The sequence below is a fragment of the Corvus kubaryi genome, unplaced genomic scaffold (assembly GCF_017639235.1).
Source record: "Corvus kubaryi isolate FWS band 111438036 unplaced genomic scaffold, C.kubaryi_AGA036_p1.0 split3-37304, whole genome shotgun sequence".
Taxonomy (NCBI): domain Eukaryota; kingdom Metazoa; phylum Chordata; class Aves; order Passeriformes; family Corvidae; genus Corvus; species Corvus kubaryi.
The window spans coordinates 584,238-610,016 of NW_024582087.1; the positions used below are offsets into that span (position 1 = coordinate 584,238).

General features: G+C 53.8%; 1 protein-coding gene across 8 annotated transcripts in view; it reads right to left on the bottom strand.

Moving 5' to 3' along the window:
• Positions 1-25,779, bottom strand: part of RPS6KA1 (ribosomal protein S6 kinase A1) — a 35,715-nt gene that overhangs the window by 9,353 nt on the left and 583 nt on the right. For 5 of the 8 annotated variants that reach the window (XM_042015626.1, XM_042015630.1, XM_042015625.1 and 2 more), the window contains exons 2-8: positions 19,867-19,911; positions 7,395-7,448; positions 3,198-3,314; positions 2,274-2,355; positions 1,901-1,981; positions 1,246-1,325; positions 527-633 (exon numbers count right to left, since the gene is read on the bottom strand). In XM_042015626.1, the coding sequence (XP_041871560.1) occupies positions 527-633; positions 1,246-1,325; positions 1,901-1,981; positions 2,274-2,355; positions 3,198-3,314; positions 7,395-7,448; positions 19,867-19,911 (566 nt within the window). Of the gene's footprint in view, positions 1-526; positions 634-1,245; positions 1,326-1,900; positions 1,982-2,273; positions 2,356-3,197; positions 3,315-5,579; positions 7,330-7,394; positions 7,449-9,612; positions 9,704-19,866; positions 19,912-25,779 lie in introns of those variants that run through there. The other 3 variants (XM_042015632.1, XM_042015631.1, XM_042015633.1) reach the window with 3 other exon arrangements.

The following is a 25,779-nucleotide window of genomic DNA, read 5'->3' on the forward strand; positions in this document are numbered from 1 at the left end:
TGGAAAAACAAGTTGTTACTGTCTGTGGTAAGGGCTGGTGAGAACAAGCACAGCAGGGGGTGGTCTGAGATGCTCCCAGAATACAAAGGAAAAGTTACCTGTCCCTTCTCCCCGTGCTTTAAGCTCCACCACCAAGACAGGAGTGGGACCAGGAGCACCTCTCCACACCCTCAGCTTCACAGTAAACAAATGGCCCCAGAGGTTACCCCCCTCTGATCCCCACATACCCCAGGCAAGGATAACCAAGCTGGAGTGAGCTCTGCAGAGCCCAGCCTGGTCCCTTCTCCCTCTGAAGGCTCCCAGCTGCCTAAAGCTGGAGCCTGGAGGCTGCCACAAATCTCTGCTCAGCCCTGTGGCACACACAGGCTGCTCCTGGCCGGAACCACTGATCTGAGGAGCAGCAGCCTTGGATTGGCACCACCATCTCCCATCTGTCCAGCCTTGGGGCATCCTCCAGCCCCTCTGGAAGGTGGGAACTGTTCCCTGACTGCTGGCTGGGATCCTGCCTCAGCTGGGCCACACGTACTTCTCTGGCTTGAGGTCCCTGTAGATGATCCCCAGGCTGTGCAAGTGGTCGAGTCCCAGTGCCAGCTCTGCCAGGTAGAACTTCACGTCCTCCTCGGTGAACATGACCTGCAGGCAGGGGGAGGAAGCAGAGAGGTAACCCATACAATGCCAGCAGCTCCCCTGCGCCCAGGCAAGACCTTCCACATCCATGTTGCTCCCCCCCTGCCCTTTCTAAGTTTTCCAGACTTCACCCACCATTCATAGAATCCTAAAATGGTTTGGATTAGAATGGACCTTAATGGATCCAGTCCTACTCCCCGCCATGGGCAGGGACACCTTCCACTATCCCAGGGTGCTCTAAGCCCCGTCCAACCTGGCCTTGGACATTTCAAGGGATGGGGCAGCTACAGCTGCTCTGGGCACCCTGTGCCAGGGCCTCACCACCCTCACAGGGAAGGATTTCTTCCTTAATTCTAATCCAAACTGACCTTCTTTTAGTTTTTGTTCTTTAGGAGATGCTCATCTGAAGTTGCTGCAGGGATGGGACCTGCCACTTGTGCTGCTGCTTTCCTGCTGGAGCACAGGGGTCTCACAACACCCTGTCCTGGTGCCAGCTCTGGACTAGCAGCAGGCTGGAGGCTGTTTTCACCCTCTTTGCAAGGGTCCATCACTTCTCCAGGCCATAAGCAGAGTGGAGCTGAGCCTCAGCAGCCCACCGAGATGCCGGAGCATACCCACCTCTTTGGAAAGCCGAGTGAAAAGGTCACCTCCTCTGAGGAAATCCAAGATGAGGTACAGCTTCCCCTCCGTCTGGAATGCTGAAACACAAGCCAGAGCAGGAATCAGGCCCCTGCACTGAGGGAAGGCTCTGTGGTATTACATTCATCACTTAAATCCCAGTGGCTCCAGCTGGGCACATGCCCTTCGTGGTTCCTGGGTTAAATGCAGGTAGGGCTGATGGGGAAAAGGAGATGGCCTGTCCCTGCTGCTGAAATGGGAGCTCCCCACAGCACTCTGGCACTGCAGAAAATCCTCATTTTATGGGGGTCTGGTTCTCTTTCCGCCAGTGATACCCTCCTGAAAGGGCTGTTTTCCCGGGAGAGGCACCGGTCACCTTACAGGGAACAAAGCTGTCCTTGCCTTCCCCAGAGTCAGAGCGTTTGGCTAGTTAACTCTGCTTTCTCAGCTTCTCCTGGTTTAATGTTTTAATCCCAGGGATCTGATGTTTAAAACTCCTCTCCCGGTCCATGCTCTGTTCCCTGTTCCATAGTTGGAGCAGGCAGTGGGATCACAGATCCTTCCAGGAAAGAATTTGTGTTCAGTGTTTGAAGGCAGTCAGAGTCTGCTGGAGCTGCAGCCTCTCTCCCAGCACCCCAAGGAGTTCCACACTCACCGTAGTGGAGTTTCACCACAAAGGGATGGTTGACATCAGCCAGGATGTCCCTTTCTATCTTTGTCCTCAGTCGATCCCGCACTGTGGGAAGAGAGGAGCAGCTCAGACACAGAAAAAGGCCCCTGGGCAGTGTCCAGCCCCAGTGTCCAGCCCCATCCCAGCCTTAAGCACCAAGCTGCTTGAGCCAGGTGTTTTCCCACCTCCATCATGACGCTCTTAAACAGATGAAAGAAAAGAAGGGCATTTTGATGGGATAAAGATGCTTCTCTTTCACTCAGCTCACCCCGGGGCCAGCAGTGGCTGCTGTGACATTTCCCCAGTGCTCTTTAAGTCACAGAGGATCAGAGCACTGCAGGAAGAGTCTCCTTCCTACCTTTCAGCGTTGCCTTCTTGAGCACTTTCATGGCATAGAGGTGGTTGCTGTCTGGGGGTGTTATTTTTCTCACGAGGAAAACCTGAGGCAGAAGAACACCACATTCACCAAGTACTAAACACTGACAGTAGGAGCTGGATGCCTCCCAAAGTGGCAAACCCCAGAGTGTCCCTAAGAAGCTCAAGCTTTTCCATGGGTTTCCAGGGAAGTGCTGTGTGTGGATTCCTCTCACCCCCCAGTTTCATGCTGCACTTGCCTCCTTTCCAGCCTTCCACACCTCCTGACTCCTGCAGCTCCTGTGGGGCTGGGGCTGATGCCTGGGAGCTGTGACTGGAGGCACTGATGCATCACTGTACCACAAAAGCCTCCTGGTTTGTCAGTCACATCAACCCCTTGTTATTCAGGTTCTGCATCCTCTGGATTTTTATCTCCTTCCCTTCCCTGATGTCTCATTCTACCTGGTTTTAGGCAACATCAAAAGGACACCACCTGCAAGTGGTGGGCTTGGCAGTGCTACTGGTAGGACTGGATGATCCCAGAGGTCTTTTCCAACTTTTCTCCAATTCTACAAAGCCACTGCTGCATTTGCCCAGGGAGCAGCACTCGGTCCTGTCCGAGCCCCCACTGTCAGCTGGTAGCTGACTGACACCAAGCTGGTTTAGTGTGTCAGCAGATGGTCTCTAAGAGACCTGGATTATTGAACTAGATAACAGGTACAGGCTACTTCCTTCCTCCTTCACAGAAGGGAAACTGGACTGTAAACAGGGGCCAGGCCCAGCCTGGGGCACACAGCAGCAGTTCTGAGAAGGGAGGAACATGCCCAGGAACATTCCTGGGAGTCAGAAAAGTGGTTTTGTTGGGGATGGTTCCTTTCATCACTGAAATCATTCCTCTGGCATGGCACATAGGAAGAAGTGATCTCACCTTGCCAAAAGAGCCCTGTCCCAGCACCTTCAGGAGCTCAAACTGTGAGGGATCAGCCTTCTCGGAGCCCTCCTTCACATGGTGTGTGATGTTGATTTCCTGCACAACACCTTCCCCCTGAAACAGAGGGCACATGGTTGGCAGGGACTCCCGAGCAGGGGAAAGCAGCCTTATGGGATTATGGAACAAGGACTGCAGCTCCAGACTCACAGGAGCCACATCTGAGAGAACCATGAAAGTTGGTGCTTGTCACAGGTATCAGCATCTGCAATCAATAAGTCAGGATAGGGAGGATCAGGTAAATACAGAGCCCTCCCTCCCTCCCAACCACAGGAGCTGCTTTGAACTGCATTTCAGAGGAGTGCTTGAGAAGCACCTTCCTTTTTGAGGCACTGGTAGCAAAAACAGGAGTGTTTATGCCACTAAAAATCCCACAACACAAAAAATACGGCACTGTTGTCAAAACAGGGCCAGGGCTGGCAAAAATCAGACATGTTGGAGCCCATCTGCTCAGCAATCTGAGCAACTCTGCAACATAAGTCTTAGTGCATCTTCAGCACATACAGATGATGCCTTAACAGACTCCAGCCTTCAAGAAGATTGAGGGGAAGCCAAGGTCTCTGGCACATGTTTTGTTTAAAACACATTATTTTACTTAAAAAAAAATAAAGAAGAAAAAATAGATTTAATCAGCATAAATAGAATAAACTCACCAAGGGAGCTGGGCCAGCACAGCCACAGACCCTGAGGTGATGCTGAAACACCTCCTATTCCCAGCAAAACTTGTCTGTACCTCTAGTGAGCAAAGCCCAGATTTCAGTTCAACAGAAACACCTTGTGATGCTTTCTATTGCATCCCAAAGATACAGAGACCTTTTGCACTGTTAGTCTCCATCTGTGCCTTTCCCTCTATCTCTGGTCAGACACAGCCAATGTATCTGTATTTGGGTTCCTTATGAGCTTGACCTGCTCCAGCCCCGCTCCCACAGGGCCAGCTGGGCTCAACTTCCCACTCCTTACTCCTGACTCTTACTCAGGCCATAAATCCCTTGTAGCTGGACATCTTGTAAGGGGAGGTCCAGCCTCCTCAGCACTTCACTCCCATGTTATCCAGTGCAGACATGGTCTGGTTGCTTTTTGGACCCAAAGGACAGCAATTATATTCAAAAATGGATTACACTCTGCTGTCCCTGGCCCTGTGGCCAGCAGAGGTTGCAGAAAGCTGGAACTACTGTTTATTTTTTTCCCTTGCAGAGTTGGGGGAAAAAACCTACACTTTGTTTTCTAGACCTATTCAGACACTTGGTCTGGAACCACCTCATCAAAGCAGCTTTTAAAGCCAGCCAGAGCCAGGTGCCAGCCGTGCCTGTCCTCCGCCCCAGCCCACTCCCACCCTCCAGTGCCCACGGATGTGGTTGCCCACCTGTACCGAGCTCCCTTCTCTCCCCTCCCCGCTCTCAGGCTGGGTTTTTCTCAGCTTAGGAAGTGGCTTTGTTTCCATGGTGGTAGCTCTGCTCTCTCCTGTGTTACTCAGGCACTCAGGGCAGGGGCACAGGAGCTCCCTGGCATTATCCTGCCTTTCCCTGGGCTCAGTGATCACAGGCAAGAAATATCCCATAATCCCTTAAACAACGCATTTCTGTGTTTCAGATCATCTCCCAGCTTAAACAAGCCACTTTGCACTTCTGGTTCCATCTGGAGGCTTAGTCCCTGCAGACAGCTGCTGTGAGGAACAGCTTCCCACCTCCAGCCAAGGTCAGCTCCTCCTGCCAGTTCAGGTCTCCAGGGAGAGAGCCCACAGCAGGGAGAGACCCAAAAATGGACCCATTAGGAAGAAATCCTTCCCTGTGAGGGTGGGGAGGCCCTGGCACAGGGTGCCCAGAGCAGCTGGGGCTGTCCCTGGATCCCTGGCAGTGTCCAAGGCCAGGTTGGACACTGGGGCTGGAGCAGCCTGGGACAGTGGGAGGTGGCTGGGGCAGGGGGTGGAACTGGATGGGCTTTAAGGTCCCTTCCAGCCCAAACCATCCTGTGATCCTCCTACCACAGAAACACTGTGCGAAGCCATTTGGCATCCTGCTGACACAAGGGAGGATTTTCCCCCATGGACTCATCCACTAACTCGGAATTCAACTCTCAGGACTCCGGTGACCGGCTCCTACAGCCTGGCTGGCAGCACACACAAGTCTCCAGCACAAAAGCACCTGTGTGCCACTGAGATCAGCTTCTTCCAATGGCTCCACAACAAACTATCCCAGAAGGCAGAGAAAGAAAAGCAAACCAGAGTGCCCTGAACATCCATGGGAAGCATCAGCCAGTGGCAGGAAGGGAAGCAGAGGGAGGTGGCAGCAGGAGGTGGCAGTGGGAGGTGGCAGCGGTACTGACCGGGCTGGCGAGCGGGCTGGGGGCCGGCAGCTGCAGGCTCCAGGGCTTGGCTCGGTGCTTCCTCTGCAGCCAGAGCGTCAGGAATGCCCACACACGAGGAAGTTTAGGGTCCCTCTCCATTCTCCCATCCCGATCAACATTGTCAGGCCCCAGGAACCGCGGCCTCCCCGGTCCCGGGGCTCGGAGGGCTCCGGGCGCTGCCAGAGCAGGAGCTGCAGGTGACTGAGCTGGTGGCAGATGCGCAGTGGGGACAAGGCTCGGTCACACAGAGGGAGGTTCACGCTCCCCCTCCCCAGCAGCAGCACTTGTGGTTGGGGCTTTTTTTTTTTCAGGTTTGCTTTTAAAAAAAGAATAACAACCTCGCAGCTCCTCGCTGGCGTTTGGGTTCCCTGGCTCAGGCAAGACACCGACAGAAAACACACACCGTCTCCTTAAAGTGATTTCCATCTAATGCTACCTGAAGTTCACGTCAGGCTGGGAGCTTTGGGGTATTTCCACAACAGGGGAAATTGTGAGAAGCCATTTTCCTCTCTAAAACAGAAGAGAAAAACTCACAAGAACCCACCCAGAAGTGTGATGACACCTTGGAGAGCCGCACGTCTCTGCTCTCCCACTGGCAGAGGGATGAGGGGTCACCCACGATGGGATTCCTCTGGGAAAGTTAGGATTTGCATTCAGTCCTTCACTTGCCTTATGCTGCACAGGAGTCCTTGCTGTGGACTCTGGAGTTATTTATCTGAGAGCCACCCTGGAAGGTCTAGGCAAGGTGCTTTCAAGGGCATTTCTGGGTTCTGAACCCACCATGGCTCAGATTATTGGCAGGACACAGCAGAGGTATTTAGAGGGCTTGTTTTGCCTCCTTCCCCCTCCAAGCCTGTTCCTCTTTGACGTTTCCCTCAGGACAGACATGTTTCCGGGGGTCCTGCAAGACCCCAGAGGGTGCAGGTAAGAAAGAACCCCCTTGAAATGAGTGAAGACACCCACACAAAAGGAAATTGCCCTATGTCAGCACCAATCTCTGAATTTCTCCCAAGAGTGCAGAGGAGGGAACCAGAGAGACAAATTATGACTGTCTTGTCCCCTCTGCCCCCACCACGTGCTCTTTGAGAACTGATAACGAAAGAAACAAATGACTGAACACCAGAGAGGCAGCTGGGCCCAGCTCCACCTCGGTGCCCGTGAGCTCCAGGGGCTGGGGGCAGGTGCCTGGGCCTGGAAAAGCACCTGCAGCAGAGCCTGGTTCACACTGACACCTCCTGCGCTCTGACACAGCCTAGGGAAGGAGAAACCCCGTCCACCATGTGCTGCCCAAGATAAGCACCCATCCCACAGCAGCTCCACGTTCTCAGTGTGGGGGAGCAGCGAACTCCCTGCGCGTGGGCCCGGCAGGAGCTGATAAATCTCGTCCCGACCCAGAGAATTTTTCATGTCGTGTTACCAGCGTGGGAGAGGAGCCTCAGAAAGGCAATAAAGTCTCCCCTGTACGTCCACGCAACCAGAAGTGCCCGCCCTGGCTTGCTGACAAGATCAGAAAGCCACAGGAGACACAAATGACAGCACGGAAAGGGGGCTGGTGTGGGGAGGAAGGAGGAGGAGGATGAAATCAAGTCCAGGATGTCATGTGAGCAAGTGAGCAATAGCTGCTCTCAGCAGCAGCAGTTCCACAGAGCTGAGAGGGGCTGGCAGGGGCGGGAGGCAGGAAAGGGTTTGGTTTTCAGAGAGGTCCCTGCGAGCCCTGCTCACGCCCTCGTGTGTGGGACAAAATGCAAATGAAATGGATGAGTCTCCTCGAGGTGCCCACTGCAGCTTTCCTACCTTGTCTGCCGAGTCCACGAGGTCTTTCTCTACCCAACTGATGTCGGATTTTGCCTGTGGGACAATAAACAAGCGTCAGCACAGAGGGGCTGTGATTCTCTGCTGAAGTTTTCCCAAAGAACTTGTTCAGCAAGACCAGGTGAGCTGTTCACAACCACTGGGGGTGTCCCACCAGCCATCACTCCTCAGGATGTGATTCGCAGCCAGGCGGTGGCTCCAGGACAGCAGTTGGAGCCAGGTCCCAGCAAACAAATTTATACTGATTGGATGTGATAAACTCTGACCAGTGGTGGGGAAGGACACGGTGCCAGCACATGGTTACACGTGTTCCCCAAGAATCAGAGCACCAAGGAGAGAGAATTAATTTCTGGCAGGTCTACACCAGATTTTACTCTCAGTTACACCTGGACTAACTCCAAAAGCCTCTGTCCTGGGTCTGCAGGGAAGTTTGGCACCCCCGTGGCAAAGACTGGGCTTCTCCCACCCAGGCACTGAGCCTTTCTAAAGCAACCAGGAGGAACAAACTCAAAGAGCAAAGCTCCCCACAGACCTCGAGGGTGGGGCAGGGCCAGCCCAGCTGCTCTGACACGTCCCCAGCAGCAGCAGAAATGTCAAGTTTATGCTGCCTCTGGGGCAAGATGTGAGTCTGAACCCCAGACACAGAAGCATTTAAGGGGAGCTCAGAAAAGAACAGTTTCCCTGCTAAGAAATGGCTCCTTCTCCCTCTGAAACTCACACTTAAGTGTGAGTAAGTTTTTGCAAGGTCAGTCCCCAAGCCTGGTGTATTTTATGAACACGCACAAATTTGCCACCACATCTAGGTACTCCTTCCCCTGGTTTTTGGATAACAAGACAAGTTTGAATAGAAAAATCATCCTCCAAAACACTCCAATCAGATTTGAAACATTTCCTCTGAGAGGGAGAAGTCTTTGCCTGTGGATGAGACAAAATGGGACTGAAGGGAGGGAAGGGAGACTGAGCTGTGGCTTCTCTGTGTCTGTTCAGGCAGTGTCCCAGCAGGATGGAGCCCACGGCGCTGGGTGGGCACAGGGTGACCTGGAGGTGGGACAGGAGCTACGAAGAGGGAGAAGAGAAGGAAAAGCAAGCCCTGAGGGAAGGGAGGAGCTGTGTGAGAACAGTGAGATTAGAGCTAGGAATTAACTGATTTTCAGCTCCAGAAGGACTGAATCAGATCGGAGGGGCCCCTGCAGTCACCTCTGCCCCTTCCTCCTCTGCACTGCTGTGTCCTTGCAGGGGGAGCAGCCGGGATCCCTGTGGGATTGGGAGAGGGTGACTGTCCCGCTGCCCCAGGAGCAGCAGGGTGACAGATCTTCCAAAGCCACAGCTGAACCCCTTCCCGAGCGAAAAGTGATCACTGCACCCTCAGCAGACCCCGCCCCGGGGATCCCTCCCACCCACAGGGAAAGCAGCTCCATCCTGGCTCCTCCAGACCAGGCACCAGCCCCTGCCTGGGATGGGGTGGAAGGATTGGATTCCCACAAGCACGGATCTCTGCAGGTCCAGCACTCCCTGCTCCTGGGGGTCCCAGCACCTGCCGTCACCCACAGCCTCTGAAGAGGCATATCCCACAGATTCCTGCACTGCTGGGAAATGATATTGGCTTCTCCTGGAAAACAAAAGCCCAGGAGGTCGCTCCAGTCAGAGGAAGAGACGAGTCCTGAACCTCCCCGCGCCGCCTTCGCAGGGCACAGGCGGCTGAGTCACCCAGAGCAGGGGCTGGGGACACACGAACGGGGGTTTTCCCAAATTCAAAATACAAGTCCTGTTTTCTACTTTCCCCTTTTTTTGAGGGAGGATTTTACAAGCCAGAAGCCAAGAGACAGGTTTGTTTTTGCTCGCGTTTTGTCACTTTGCCGGTTGAGACCGTCACATCTAAATGCAAGAAAAAAAAAACCACCCTGCAAAATCTCAAAACAGATTCTGCTCTTGGCATTTTGCTTCCTATTCATCAACAACTAACCAGAAGCTGTTTTAATTTCTGTTGCTTCAACACATGCTCTGGTCCCAAAACACTCCCAAAATCTGGCAGCACCTAGGAAAGACACTTCTTAGAAAGCAGTCATACCCTCCAAAATGCCTTTTCCAAAAGAGTGCTTAATTAAACCTGGGTAAGGTCTGCTCTCTAGGATCAGGAATTCCCTGATTTCTTGTGTCCTGCAGGAGAGCAGGCAGAGCAGGTATTTTATCAGACACTTGCCTCCTGGATCCTTGGCTTGCTGCGGAAGATGAGCCTCAGCATCTCCAAAGCTTTGGGCCGTTATCCTCCCATCCCTTCCCAGCTGGTTCCTGAGCTCAGAGCCCGGAGCAGCGCCCGGAGCGGCGCGAGAGCCCCGGTGCCGTGGTTGTGTCACTGGGATGTATTTTGGGAGTTTTGCTGAAAGGAAACGGCGGTTTCGTATGGGGAAATGGCTTTGTGTGGCCATGGCCGCACAATGCTGCAGCCAAACGAGAACACTGGGCGGCTTTACGGGTGCTTAAGCATGGAAAGAGCCATCAGCAAATCTCAGCTGGCTTTTCAGGAGGATCAGTTCAGTCCCCGTGTCACACACAAGAAAACAGGCACAGAAAGAACAATTTTAGGCACTGCACGAGGCAGCAACGAGCAACTGAGAGTCTTGGTAGTTTTCTTCCTCAAAATTTCTCTGCCCCTGCTCTGAGCGGCACAAACGCTGATCCAGCAGGGATGCTCTCCCTGTAGGATCAGTGGAATTGCAGCTCTCCAGGGAAAGGGCCAGGAGGCAGCAGCAGCTTCTGGAACAGCACAGGAGCAACACAGACCTGCTGGAGGAGGCCATGAAGATGTTCCAGGGACTGGAGCCCCTCTGTTCTGGAGCCAAGCTGGGAGAGCTGGGGGGGTTCATCCAGAGAAGAGAAGGCTCCAGGGAGACCTCAGAGCCCTTTCCAGGGCCTAAAGGGGCTGCAGGAGAGCTCGGGACAGAGTTTTTAGCAGGGCCTGCTGTGACAGGACAAGGAGTGATGGGTGTTTTATGCTAAAAGAGGGGAGATTTAGATTAGATATAGGGAAGAAGTCTTTTACAATGAGGGTGGTAAAACCCCTGGCTGAAAGCAGCTGGTCTCCTGAGGGAACTGGGAGTGCACATGTGGCTCCCCATTTTCCTTGCACCTCAGACCCCTCCTTCCCTGAGTGCCAGCCTTGGGAAGGAATGTGGGAGCTTCACACTCCTGAACTTCTGCACGAAGTTCTTTTACATGACCTACTCTGGAGCAACAACCTCCCCGTGGAGCAGCAGCTCCCGCTCTGGAGGGAGCCTGGGATCAGTGGGAAGCAGGAGGTGCTGCAGCTCTGCAGAGGAAGCGAAGCTGAAGTTTGGGAGAGCAAAGGCTGCTCTGTCTGAAACTTTTTTTTCAAGTGGTGGTTCTCAAAAAGGGGAACAAACAAAGCAAAGAAACCTCCCCAGTCAGTGCCTGCCCTCCTGCAAAGGCCTTTTTTGGGCAGGGCTGGCCCTTGGCCTCATTTGCAATGAAAGAATTGGCCGGAACCTTGCACTTTTGACTGCACTTCTGTGGTAGATCCTCTTCAGTCTCCTGGGAGCCCCCAGCCTGAGAAATCCTGTGGGACACTGAGGAGAGACACTGCCCAGGCTGGGGAAGGGAAGGGTTCAGCTTGGGGTGCCTGTACCTGAACAGAGCACGGGCTGGATCTGTTCAGGTGATGGCACAGGGAGAAGGAAGCAGGGCCTTGGGGTGAGGCATTCTGACCCAGGAGGAAGTGCAGCCCCCAGCAGCGACATGGGGACATGGTCGGAGCAGGTTAAAACTCACTTTGTTGCCACCCCCCAACTTCCAGGAAAGTGATGCCTGATGCCAGCTGCCCCCACAGGAAAACTGCCCTTGGAGTGACACCTCTGGAGGGCTGAAGCTGCTGTGGGACCTCCTGGGAGCTGAGAGTGTCACCAGGTACCTGAGCTGCTCACACAGAGCTGTCACCACGTCAGCACCGCCACGGGGCGGGGACAGCCACAGCCAGGTCAGCTGAAAACAAGTCCAGCCAAGCAGAACATTTTGTGAGATCACACCAGTTTCATTCAATTGCCAAAAATAATTATAGAAAAAAAAAATTTGAAACCTCAAGCAGAGTAAAAATCCTCCCTGCCCAAGAGGAGGCTCCGTCCTGCTCTCCTGCACAAGTTCCAACGGGTTTGCTCCCAGTCCACGCACCCTGGGCCATCCAGCTGCCCTCCCTCCCAGGCATGAAACCTTGTGGGCCCTGCTTGGCCTGCTCCAGCATCATCCCAAACATCACGATCCAGGATGCCTGCAGGGCTGCCTGCTCAGAGCAGGGTCTGGCCACCAGTTTATTGCATTTTATAAGAGTTACTTTTGCTTGATGCACGCATGGCCACAGCTGGAAAAGGCCTGGGAGAAAGAGCATGAGACCTCTCACTTGAGCTCCTCAGCCACTTCCAGCCACACTCAGAGCAGGAAAAGCTGCAGAATTCAGTCCTGGGGGTTTTATACAAGCAGGCAGCAGACAGAGGGAAGAGGTGAGCCCTTGCCCCTGTGAGACATCAGAGAATCAGCAACAGCTTTTGCAGAAGGCAGAAACAGGACAGTATAAATCCTTGGGGCCACTGACTCTCTTGAAAGAAGAGGGAGATTCTTGGAGCAATCCAAGAGGATCTGCAGGGAGAGAGAGGCTTCTTTGGCCCTTTAACTCACACTGAACAAAGGCTTTTGCTGACAGACAAAAGCCTCGGGGACACTGGGGCCCGAGGAGGAAGGGACACCGCGGGGTGGCTTTGAAGGTGGAAGTCCTGGACAAAGTCACAGCTACAAACACAGCCCGGAAACACCGGGGACCTCGGGAACTGGAACTTCCCAAGGAGTGGATAAGGACGGGGGCGGATTCCTGGCAGGAGGTTTGCAGGAAGGGATTACTGAGAGGGAACAGGGCTGCACATTTCACCCCACACCATCTCCAAGGACTGTTAGTGGTCTCCTGAAAAGCAAAACCAACCAAAAATGGGGGAGGGAGGAGAAACCCAGGGGACACAGTCAGGCCTCTGCCCAGAGAGGGGTAACGTGGTGTCCAGAAATCCTCAAATCATCAAAGCCTTGTGCCCAAACCCTTACACAGCCAAGGCAGCTGGACAAGTGAATGACCAGCTCCATCCTAGCATGGAAAACATCAGGAGCCTCCCCACACATGGCTTAAACAGAAGCCTGACTCCTGGAAGCACTCTGCCATCCTCCTGGGGGCAATTCCTCCCCACTCACAGAGGCAGCCAAGCTGTATAAAATTAACCTGGTGGCTCCTGGGGAGGAGTTTGCTGCTCCTCCAATGATCCTGGCGCCCCACGACGGGGGTTACAGGCAAATCCCTAAAAAGGGAGCACTGCCACGGGACAGGCAGCGTCACCCTGGCACCCCTCGAGCACATTCCAGCAGGTGGCACTCGGAGCATCTTCAACGTCCAAAATGTGTTTCTCATCTGAAACGGGACGGGGGGAGCCCCAAGCCCATTTCATAAACACCCACGTCATAAACACCCCTCTGGGAAGATCCAGCACCCCTGAAATGGAGGGATCTTGGAAATTATTAAGGGATGAGGGGTTTTCTCAAGCAAAGCCTGAGGCTGAGGGAGGGAGAAGGCAGTTGGTGGCTCACACAGCTGAGCCCCTGTCCTTGTGCTTCACAACATCCTTTTCGATCTGCTCAGTTTTTAACCAACTCGTTTCACAGAGAAACCAAAATATCTGCTTTATATCAGAGAGCTCAGGTTGCTTTTGAGATGGAGAGAGCAGAGAGACTCCAGAACAGGCACCCCCTCTCACTCCCCAGGCTCCACCCCACTCCTGGCTCTATCCAGGGCTATGTTGGCAGCAGATCCCAAAAGTTTCTTAAAAAAATAAATTAATTAATACAATTTCTCCACCCTTTCCAGGCACCACAAGCTGCAACTGGCCAGGATCAGCTGACAGTGAGCTGTTTGGGCTAAAGATACAAGCTCAGGCAAAAGATGTTCCCAAACCCCAAACGGAGATTTCCCGATGGCTCCAGTGCTGCTGCAGTTCCAGAGCTGTGAGAGCAGCACGGGGAGCCAGCAGGACTTTGCACCCAATGAAGGGAGGCACTGGAGACGAAAACGCCTTTAACAGCCAGGAGATAAGGAATTACTCAGTTCTGCAGAGCAAATCAGCCTCCAGTGCAAAAGAGCAAAGGATGCAGCCTCCCCTTCCTGCAGCCCTACACACACCTCCCAGCAAGGAGGAAAGGTGTGCTCCCAGCAAATTCCAATCAGCTCGAGCTTTGATGGTGTAAAACCAGAAGACCCCGTCCCAGGCTGTTCCAAATGCAGAATCTCACTCTGAGGAACCAGCAGTAAAGCACCACCTTCCACCAGGGCATGGGGCACCTCTGCCACTTTCAGTAGGAAAGGTAAAAACTCTTCCTAGCCGAATTATAAAATACAACACTGATTTCACAACAAGAACCAAGACTTGTTTGCTGCCCTTGGAGTTATCGTGGGATGTAGAAACTATTCTGTATCGCAGGAATGATGGAATTCCACACTCCTCCCACAGCACACAGGCTGCCAGTGGCTCTCCCCTTGCAAGGCACACAGAAAGCGGTCTCAGGACCTGGAAAAGCCTTTGCTTGGTACCTGCTGGGGTTGGTCCATGCAGGCTGGGAGAATCCAGCTCCCTCCCACCCTTTGGGAAGGTCACATGTGCGGGACACGCTGCAAGAAAAGGGATTGTCACATTTTGGGGGTGGCTGTGAACTGCAAAAAAAACCCCTGTCCAAAACACACCCCCCGAGCTGTGCGTTACCAACACCCTGGTGAGAGCACACAGGATGAGTGTCTGCTGGAGCAAAGCTCTATTTTATCATTTAATGTTTATAAAAACCACGGGTGCAGCCAGCAGACACCCCCTCCATGGCTCAGCTGCTCCGTGTGCCAGGACAGGACCATAACACGGAGATCACATCCATCCCCTTCCCAAACATCACACCACGGGGATTACAGCCACTCTCAGCACTGGGAATACCATGTTTTGTCCTGTTCCCCTCAGATGCTATTTTAAGGAGTTTTTTTCTCCTCACTCTGTCTCTGTGGAGACCCCAGAGGTCCCCTCCTGGACCCCCAAAGATGACCACTGATCCCACTGCTGACGTTCTCTGCCCAGTGCTGGTGCAGAGCCATCATGTCCCCCTCTGACACCAGTCACAGCACATTCCCAATCCACATCCAGGCCAGCCCGGGCTGTCCAGTGAAATCCACCTCTCTGACAGCGAGGGGATCAATTCAGCCACATCTCAGGAGCACAGAGTGTCCTCAGCCTGCTCGGTATTCCCAGAGCAGCTCTGCCCAGACCGAGGCTTCAAGTACAAATAGGGATAAATGCCCTCCTTCTCCGTGTCCAAAGGGATGACGTTTCCCAGCTGTGCTCTCCAGGACTGGCAAGGGAGAGACCTGGATTTCATGCTGCAGTTGGGAAACCCTTCCTGCCTCAGAGCCGCAATGAGAGCAGCAGGAGTTGTTGCAATGCCTCGGCTCGGCTCCCACTGCTCGCAGGCTGCCCCAGGCACACAGTGAGGGGTTTTCCTAAGGGAGAAGGAAAAGGGCTCCAGGCAAGGCAGGAATTCTTAGATAGCTGTGAGTACCTTCCCTGGATGGCCCCAGCCCCATGGCAGCCCTGGCAGGCAGCACAGTGCAACCAGAGGGAAAACAGCTTTTGCAGCTTCACCTGGAGCTATGGAAGGAATTTACTGCTCATGTCCAGTCCAGGCTTCACTTCCAAATAAAGCTGAGATGGGTGAAGCTGCAGGAGCCTGTGTGTGCAGGGAGAATCCCAATCAGCATCTTGGCCAGTCAGGGGGCCAGTGACGCCCAGCAAACCCAGCCAAGGGCACTCCAAACTCCCAGTTTCTGGGGCAGATGACCCAATGACCCAAACCCACTCTGACCCCCCCTTCAAAAATCAAATGTGAATGAGTTCTTTGGGGTCCTCTCCAGTGCCAGCCCTCACCGCTGTCTGTGGTGAGGTCCCCTGCAAGTACAACACACAGTAACAGCTTTGCAGGGCTTTTTTTTCCTTCAATAAAAGAGGCTTTCTGGAGACAGAACATGAGGCAGCTTCTACGAACTCACCAGGGGGATGGAAATGGCAGAGGAGAAACCAGAGTGGTTTGGATGGGTCAGGGACCATGTGGGAGGGCTGCTGGAGCAAACACTGCCGCATTCCTCATGTGCAAGTCCTGTAAACTGACCCCTCTTCAATTATTCATTAGAGTCTGCAGCTCATGAGAGACTCTGCTCCTCAAAGAGGCATTTATTTGTGTTTAAGAGCTCAGAAGCTGCTGTTTGCCATAGCCCAGCCCTGCCAAGGACAGAGAGCAAAGGCTCTGCCAGGAACAGACTAGGCAGCTGTCAGGCACTGCTGGAGCAACAAACCCACTCGATTCCTTCAGCTGACAAGACAGAGCAGCCAGTTTGAACTCAGAGCTTTACCAGTGACAGGCTGGAAAAGCCAAATGTTAAAAGAGTGGCCACAGCTGCTGCCCAGTCCCTGCAGCGTCAGGGACATTTCCTGGCAGCACCACACCACACTGGAGATGTTCTGCCCCCATCACATCCTGCTCAGCCATAGGGGCCTGTCTGGCCAGAGCACTCCTGGCTGGGAGCCACAGGAGTGGGGCAGTGGGCTGAGAAGGGATTTGCTGAGGTACCTGCCTCTTCCCACAGCTCCACAGCTTTCCAGTTCCTGGAGGAACCAGCAGCAGCTGTGCAAACACACACCGAGCAGAGCACTCACTTGTTTGTTTTGAAACCCTTCACGTTAAGAGGCTGTGATTAGTGGTGTCCAGCATTGACCGGGACAACTCTTGAACCACAGAGGGGACTGGCACAGGTAGATGGCCACAAACCTGCTTCCTCCAACTCATCCCAAAGAATTCCAGCTCAGAGCTGTGACTGCAGCTGTAGCTGGTTGTCTGTAGAGTGTTATGGTGGGTCTTTCACCCAGAGCAACCCTCGCTGGTGTTAATGCTGGTGGTGCAGGTATTTCACTGGCCAGAGGTGTCTGTGCCCAGGATTCCTTCCTGCCCTTGCAAGATACTGCAGGGAAGGACCTTTCTGCAAGCTTTACCTGGTCGGGATAAACCAAGAGGAGCCACACAGATCTGGGGAGCAGCCGCATCCCTCCCTCTCCTGCACAGCCACAGCCAGGCTCAGCCTGGGGCACCTCCTGCCTGGTGTCTGTGGCAGAGCACAGCCCTCGCTCCAGTCTCAAAGGTCCCTTTTATGGTGCAGAGCTGGAAGAGTTCAGTTCTTCCCTTCCCCAGTTCTCACTGTGCTCAGTGATTACCGCCCCAGAACAAGCTGATCAGCACCCCCAGCCCGCACCAGCGTTCCCCAGAGAGAGTGTGGGCACACTCAGCCCTGCAATTGCACTCCTCTGCTTTTCATGATGAAGTGATTTCACTAATTGGGTGTTGTACTTCCATGTATAATTCCTCATGCTTGGCACCTTCAGGGAGCACAGGCTCACCCCTCAGCCAAGCTGGCTGCAGAACAGGCTGAAAAACACCAGTTATGAGAGGTTCCATTTTTCCACTGAATTCAGTTGCTGTTCCCCAGCTGAACAAGGACCAATTTCACCCGACCTGGCAATTAAAATTTGGAGAACGCAGGAGAGAATGAGGTTCTCTGCCCAGAGCAGCTTTCAACCACCACCACCAAAGAGTATGAGAAAAAAATCCATCCTTGTACCCATCCTGCATGGGACCAGCAGCCTGGCGTCAGGGATGTTGCCATGATTAACCCCGCTTTAAGTTCAAATTCAAAACACAGCCTCATACCATCCACTGTGAAAATTAACTCTTCCCCAGCCCTAACCAGCACAAGGATCTTGCAGACATTCCCAACGTAAACACACTGGGGAACGGGGCCTGCAGGAACTTGTGTACTGCAACTGCTCTTGAAAGTGGAAAATACAAGAGGTTGTGAAATGCACCAGCTGTCCTTGGTAGGAAGCTGAGATGGAGCTACAAAAGCAGCAAGGAAGTACCAGAACAGGGCCAGGCTGGCCCAAAATACCCCCTTGCTACCTCTGCAGTGACCATTTCCTCGTGTTTCAGGTGAGATGATGACAGAGGCATCACACTCCATCAATCTCACATCACCAGCTGTGAACTTCCCGACTCTTTGAGCAACTCTTGGATTTCCTCCTTTGCAGAGAGTCTTTGGTTGTGGCCCAGGCACATGGGACTGTACTTTGGCAGCATCCTGCTGACAGGGCCGGGGAGGGACAGGGCTGCTGCGTGGGTGTTGAGCAATCGCCGCTGTCGCCGCTTCAAGTTATTTTTAGCAGAGATCACAGAATGAGCTGCAAAAGGATAACACAAACCTGGAATAAAGGTGCCTCTTCCCCTTGCAGCTCTCCACACACAGCACAGAAGGGTGTGGGAGGGAGCCTGAGCAACCTTCAACGTGAGAATAGTCACCTCAGATGGTGATGGCCACTCGCTTCTCCTGCTGGAGGTAGAGCCAGAGCCAGGAGCTGCTGCTGACGTCTAACCACAAAAAGAACTGAAACACACAGATATTCTGGGTGCTGCCTGCTCCCCCATCTGCAGCATCTCAGGGCAGAGTTTGCCCTCAAGTTGAAGGTATGTGTTTACAGGAGGGATTTCATTTGTGCTGGTAGCAAACATACCTTGTACAAACTTGGAAAACGCAACCGAGGTTATTTCAGGAGCGTGCAGCAGAGCTTTGGGTGCTCAAAAGTTACCCAACATGGGATTGTCAGACACTGCTCACAGGCATTTTGGCCACGGGGCCTCAGAACAGTGGAAAGCAGGACACCTGCAGCAGCACAGGGCTCTTGTGGCTTCCCTGCTGTGGGATGTTGGAGAACTTGCCCACTGCTCTGCTCCAGCTTGGACTGCACGTCCACGTCCCACAGAGCAGCAAAGGGAACCTCAAGAGCTTTTTGGCCTCTATTTCATGATCTTTCTGTGGGATGGCACCTACAGATGGAATCAGCCAGGGTTTGTCTCAGTGATGTCCTTCAAAGAGAAAAAAATCCTAAATGATTTTTAAAGCAACATCCATCAGCAGCATTTAGGGAAGGGCAGTTTAGCCAAGTGTTTGAAGATGAAAGAGGCAAAGTCTCAAGCCTTAGAAACCCAGCTGGAATCCAACCAGAAGACACAGATTCCTCTTTTCCCCATGCCAGAGATGCAGGCACAGTGAAGAGCTGTAAACCCACTGTTCTCAGGGGAGGGAAGCGCAAGTTTCATTGACCTGAATTCATCTGACCCACGCCAGATTTCTTTGCAGGCTGCTGGGGAAGTGCCAGGCCAGCCCCAGAGTGGAACAGGGAGGCAGAACAGGTAGGAGAGATGCACTGGCACTGCTAGAAATCCTCAAATGTTCCAGGGGAAAAAACTGGCTGAAATGTAGACAACTGGGTTTTATGTTTAAATGTCTTTTACTAAAAATACAACGTAATCAGCTGGAAAAACAACGCAACAAGCCCCCAGAGCCTTTAGCACGGCCGATGATTCAGAGAGAGAAGCTGCCACAGGGCCCTTGCTGAGGGTACAGAGCCCGATGAGCTCTTGACAACCCGCTCAGGAAGGTTGCCCAGGGCAAATCCAACGCGTTGTGTCATTCTCCACGGTCAGAGCGTGGATGGATCAGAAAAGGAAATCCTGAAGGGATTATGATTTCACGGTACTGACATGGCTCTCCTGCTCTGCAGTGAGTGCAGGACAGAGGAATGGGCACAATCAGGAAATAGCCACGGTGACAGCATCGTGCTGTCCTGTACCTGCGGAGGGCTCACAGCAGACAAACCAAGTCCTTCAACACCACACTGCTCCTGTGTGGGGCAGGATGAGCTTCAGGTGTCTCAAGAAGGATGAGCAGGTTCTGATCCCTGCCCAGAACACGGGAGACAGCAGCTCAGTTCTTTCTGTCATTCCCAGCTGATGCTAATGGGGATGCAGAGGGCAACTTGGCAGAAGTGGAGCTTCTCCCAGCCCCACCAAGGCAAGAGGATAAACAGATACCAGATGCTCAGCAAGGGCAGCTGTGCCAAAACCATCAAATACTCTTGTACTTCTCATCCCATCTGGCAAGATCACACCACAGAGAAAGGCGTAAACACAGCACCGAAACACCCCAGGGGTTCTCACCCTCGGCTACAGCCTCCAGTCCAGCTCCTGTGTGCTGGACCGAGGTGGCCCTCTGGAAAACCTTCCAGGCATGTTTGGATGGCCAAAGGGACAGGAAGACAGGAGTTTATCTTTCCTCTTCCCCATCTCCAGTCCCTTGCACTCCCACGTGCACTCTTGCAGATTTACAGAGCAGCAGCTTTACAGGGTTTAAAAATAACCGTCCCCATCCCGTTCCCGAGTCAGCTCACACCCCCCACGCTCGCAGGGACGACTTGCAGACGTAACCCCGGGGCATTTTTACCTTGGATGGAGGATTCCCACCTTCTTCTGGAGCTGCCTGCCCGTTCTGCAAAGGAAGAGAACCTGCTGTTAGCACACGCCAGGCATGGGATTGTTCCTCATGTCCCTCACAAAGGCCGGTGGCTTTGGGAGCCCCTCACATGGGACAAACGGGGCAGGGTGGCACTTTGGACACGGTACAAGATGGTTGAACATTCCCCCACGCACCGGACTCTTGTCTTTTAAAGCGTTTAAAAGAAAGTCTCTTGCCCAGAGGCTCTCTCCACACTTCCCCCAATGCAACTGGGGCTCCTTATCCACCAAATATTGCTTGTGGGGCAAACGGCGCCAGGGAGGATCCCTGGGGCGGTGGGTGCAGATTCCCCCCCGGGCACCACGTGCTGCAGACGCTGCTCCATCCCACCCCTCCTGCTCCCACTCTGCGCCGGCTGCTCTGGGATTGCTGGCAGCAGCGCCAGAGCGCAGTTAACAACCATTGTGCCGTGACATCGGCTTTAATTGGAGCGTTTATCGGTTATTTATTACCCCATCGCAGCTGATACGCTGCAGGAAATCTGCCCCGCCCGCCTGGCTCCAGGTCCAGCTCCGCACAAAGTCACAGCGGGTGACCCGAGGCACCTGGAGCGGCACCAGCCGCTCACCCCGGGCGCTGAACCGAGGAGGGATCAGGTTCAGCACGGCACCGGCACCGCCTGGGGAAGCCGGGGGAGCAGAACTGGGTGGGATTTCACTGAGACACAGATACTCAGAGCAGGATAAGCACGTACAGGAGGTTTTCTGCAGACTGTGGAGAACAAGGGCAAGAAGACTTTGCTTTGACATCTGTTTGCACTGCAGTCTCAGGCTCCAAAAAATCATGGCATTCCTCCTCCTCCTCTCCTCTGACAGGACAAGGGCAGTTTAGTCCCTTCTTTTCAGATGTTATGGGCCAGGTGAAGAGTTGCAAAGCCAATGGATTCGAGCCTCAGATCCTCAGTGGAATGACCGGGTTCTAGAGCCTTCAGGAACTGACAGAAGAAACAAAGCCAACTCCTTCCCTGGTGTAGCAAGGATCCATTGATATGAACAACCTGTCTTCTTCCTCAGGACTCCACCACACTGCAATATTTACATCTCTGTGGACCCACTCTGAGCTCCACAACTCACCTTGGTCCCAACTTATCTTTAAGTTCCAAAGCAGTTTCAGCCAACGACTGAAAAAAAGCCACAGCAGCACCACGCAGGCCAAGTTCTCCCAGAGGAATGTTGCCCTGGTGTTTACACGGAGCTCTCGGTGCCATTAGCACAGAGAATAGCTGAGCAGTGAAGTAAGAATTTGTGTTTATGAACAGCCCCCACTACGCAGGGGGAGACACGGCGCTCGAGATAACCAGACTTGGAAACAGGCTGATGTTTACTGGCTCAGCTGTCACCCATCCACAACTCATAACTGGCTGCTAATCCAAACCACAGCTCAGGGAGGGCTGGTTTTGTCTCAAACGGCTTAAGAAGCAGAATTTCTGTGTTGGACAGAGGAAAGCAGTTCCTAGCTCATGGTCTGGAGAACAGACCCACAAGGCACATGTCAGGAGAGGGGTGAGTTGATGCAGGGGGTGTCCAAGCCCTCAACTTCAAGGGTGAGCTGGGAGACACCAGGTGATACCTCCAGAGTCACCAGACTTTCAAGGGCTGAGTTTCATCGGCTCCCTACTCCAAGGCAAACCCATCCTACCTGGGATGGAAGGGAGGGGAAAGAAAGAGAGCAGTGTCCCTGCCAGGGAGGTTTCTTGGGCATGCAGGTCCCTGGTCTTAGAGGGATGAAGCTCCTGATGAAACAGTCACTTCCTCAGGCTGACATAAATCAGATGTCTGCGCAGAGAATTGCAGTGTTTAGAGCCAAGTGCTCTCCTTCTACCCCAGAGCAAAACCAGTCCTTATTCCCTCATATGGAATTGGAGGGCCATTTGTAAATGTTCCAGATGGAAACACAGCTCCAGACTCATCACCTCCCGAGATAAAATATGGCCATTCAGCACGTCACGAGTAGAGCTGGAACAGTTTGTGTGTTTCTTGGTTTGACATTTGCCTCTTCAAAATGCTTTATTTCTGCCCTGCCCCTGCACCCCACACACAGCGGGGGAGCAGGTGCCCTCTCACAGCACACTGGGGCTGCAAAGGAGCCTCCCAAATGTCCTGCTCCGAGAGAACTCCCAAGATCTCCCGTGGGCAGCAACCAGGCAGCCTCTGCTGCTGGAGGGAGGCACAGCTCCTCCCTGGGGTGCCCGGGGCAGTGAGGAGCTCATCCAGGCTGTGTCAGAGCAGGGCTCGGGCTACTGAGAACGCAGCCACACAAGCCTCCCCGGGGGCCCGCAGCCTGTCCTTGCAGCTTTGCAGCTGCCCTGCTCCGGAGTGAGCGGAAACGGGATTAGGGAGCTATCTGATGGGCACGTGGAGCAGCAGCCAGGGCACCTCTGGGCGAGTGACCGCTCCACCTGCCCCAGAGGTGACACAAAAGCCCTCCTGAGCACACGCTGGATGAGTTTCCTTAACAGCACACAGAAAAGTACCCTGGAAAACAAGCGTGTTCAGTTACGCAACTGCCAGCCTGGCTGAACTTGGGAGATATTTATCTTAGGACATCTTGCGCTTTAAATCCTTTTAATTCCACATAATCTGCAGCACAGCGAGCAATTTACAGAGCAGGCCAGTGTGCTCTGATGTGAAACCAGGACGAGGCACATCCTGGCAGGACCGTGGGGACGGTGCCCAGTCCTGCTCTGTGGTTACACCACCGGCTCCAGTCATCCCGGGTTATCGACAGCTCTGCCTGAAAAAGCAGCCTGCTGCTATTCCTGGATCCTTACGTTTTGAGCAGTCACTTTTGAGATGCCCCAAAACACCTCACAGGTACCAGGTACCTAGAGATGCTCTTTCACCCAACTCTGATGAGCCACGGAACACTCAAGCAGGAGGGAGCAGGGCAAGAAACCCTTCACCCCAGAGCTCCTGCTAGTTTGACACAAGAAAAAGGCATTTAAAAATTATTACCATTAAGTGGAATTTATGGATCTTGGCTATTGCAGTTCAGAGAAAGGAAATAATTCTGCAAAAATAGAGATCTCTGAAGGAACTCTCGCAGCCCAAACAGGAGTCTCTGCACAAGGCACATCAGAGATGACAGCCACTCAGCTGTCTCCCTTGTCTTTTGGTCATAGTTTTTGCATAGCTCAGCTACCATGCTTGAGAAAAGAGTTTATTCATGAGTAGCTCCTGCTCAATGAAGGGTGATACTTATAGACAGGCAAAAATAATTAGCTTGAAGTGGTGGAATTTGGCGTAATCCCACGTCAGTTGCATTGTTGTAGGTTTGTGTAATGAAACAAGAACTTGAAGCAAAGCGGAGCCCTGATGACAGATCCATCGCTATGGGGATGAAGTCATGGAATCAGAGAATCACAGGATGGTTTGGGATGGAAAGGACCTTAAATCCCATCTCATTCCATCCCTGCCATGGGCATGGACACCTTCCACTGTCCCAGGCTGCTCCAAGCCCCATCCAACCCGGCCTTGGACACTGCCAGGGATCCAGGGGCAGCCACAGCTGCTCTGGGCACCCTGTGCCAGGGCCTGCCCACCCTCCCAGGGAAGGATTTCTGTGTCACTCAACTCCATTCTCCAGTGTTTGTACTCTGCCCCAGCCACGTTTTTCTACTACATAAGCAATATTTGCAATGATCTAAGCAGAAGAGAGAATGGCAAGGGAAGAAAAAAAAAGCAGGAGAAACGATTACAAAGCTCAGCCTCCAGGACAGAGGGACTTGGCTCCTGCCAGGGATCAGTTCAAGCTCCCACTGCCACCCACTCCTGGCACGACTGGGCTCTGGTGGGCCAGGACAAGGGGCACCAGACAGCCAATTCTCCCAGAACACAGTGGAAAAACCCCAAATCCCTCAACAATAGGACTGATGCCTCCACCAGTGCAGTGACAGCACCTCTGCTCCATGACTCAGAAAGCAAAGGTCGGAGGAAGCCGGTTTCTAACCTGGATGGCAGCGATCCCAGGGCAATTTACGTAACTGGTGTTCCAGAAAAGTCTCCTTGCTTTCTCAGTGGTGCCACCTCTCCCAGGAGTGGTGAAAACTTCCCCCTAGGGCCCCTGCCCTTGGCCATTTTAGCCTCAAAGTGCAAAACTCCTCCCAAGCCCCATTCCTGCTCCGCTGCTGGACCTCAGGGAACTCTCTAACATCAGACCCAGGTGTAGAGGTGAAGAACACCTGTATTCTTTTCCTCGCTGTAATCAAGAGTGTGTACTTATCCTCTTAAACCAAAGGGAGGTAAATTGCTAAGTCCCACTTGAGATCCTGAGACACAAAAAATCCGATCTGCTGAAATCCCACCTGCACGTGGTGCCTGACCCTGACCCGGAGCTGCGGCCAAGGTGAGACTGGGGAAGGGGCGAGCCAGAGGCTCCCTCCAGTTTCAGCTTACGATTAAACACAGCCGGTGCTAATGCAATGAGGAGAGCAGTCCCTGCCGCTGCCCCGAGCCCGCAGCTGACTCGGGCTGACAAACAGCCCGGATCCCCCGGCCATTTCCGCTCGGAAGCGATCCCGTGGTGCTGACACAGCGCCCGCCCGGCACCTGGGACACCGGGGATTAGGCACTAAATGAAGTCTCGCCCACGGCATCCACCGCCCTGGGCACTGGCATTAGTTTCCTCCCATTATGAGTCGAGTGGTGTTTTCTGGCTTTCCAGGCATCATCTCCCTTGTTAGGAAGGGAGAAACCACAGGTGAAAAGCCCTGTCTCCCAGCAGTAACCTACGGCCTGGATCTGGGCGCAAGACTTGATTTGGGAATTGCCGCAGGACTTCCCTCCTCTCCCAGCTTGGAGCACAAAGGAGCACAAACTCATCCTTATGGCTCCAGCGCTGTTTCAGAGCAGAGGCTCTTCACCCACCGCACCTTCATGCCAGGTGTTTGGCCCAGGAAGACCCTCCCCATCTGCACAGGGAGCTCCAGGAGAAGCTGTGTCATACCTGGCTGATGAAAATTAGGAAACCTCACCCAGAATGGTCAGCATGCCTCCCTGCTGTCCCTGCAGCGGGGGTGAAGTGCTGCCTCTGCTCAAAGCACAGACCCCTGAAGAGGCAATTTTAAATAGGAATGAGCAAATCTGACCAATTAATCACCAAGACATGCCCAGGTAGGATAAAGGAATGTGAAGGCATCGAATCCAGACAGAACGACAGGAAGGCACCAAGGTCTGTGAAACACCTGGGACACAATCCCCACCTTCCCTCTGGTTTCTCCAGGAGAGCTGCTAGCTCCAGTTTGGGCGAGATGTTTAACTGAAGAGTGCCAGAGCACAGTGCCTCAGCCGGCTGCTCTGCCGTGGGTGACAACCGCTGCAAGCTGTCCCTTCCTTCGGAAATGGCTGTGGTGCCAGCCCGCAGATGTGGACAGGAGATGAGCTCCATCCTGCACATCTGGCTTGGGGGTCTTAATGAGGAGGAAAAGAGCCAAGTGGGAGGGCAGAGCAGACATCCAGCAAAGTGACACAGGAGCGTGATCGGAGTTGGCAGCGCAGGCCTGTGTGAGAAGCCGGCGCTGGGACGGTGAGGGAGAAAACCCCCAAAACGGAGATATTTATTCCCTGGGCCTTCAGCCGGGTCCGCTTTCCTCTGCGCCTGGGAGATTTGGGAGCGCTGCCTGCGCTCCCCGAACGATCGCAGCCCGCACGGGCAGCAGCGAGCCCGGCAGCCCCCGGTGCCCCGACCACGGCCCCGGGCGCACACCCTGAGCCCCGGGAGCAGCCCCGGAGCAGCCCCGGAGCGGTGCCGGAGCGGTGCCGGAGCGGCCCCGGCGGCGCTGGGCTCCGGCGGCCGCGCTCCCCCGCCGCGGGGAGCGGCTCGGGGCGGGCGGCACCGCAGCCG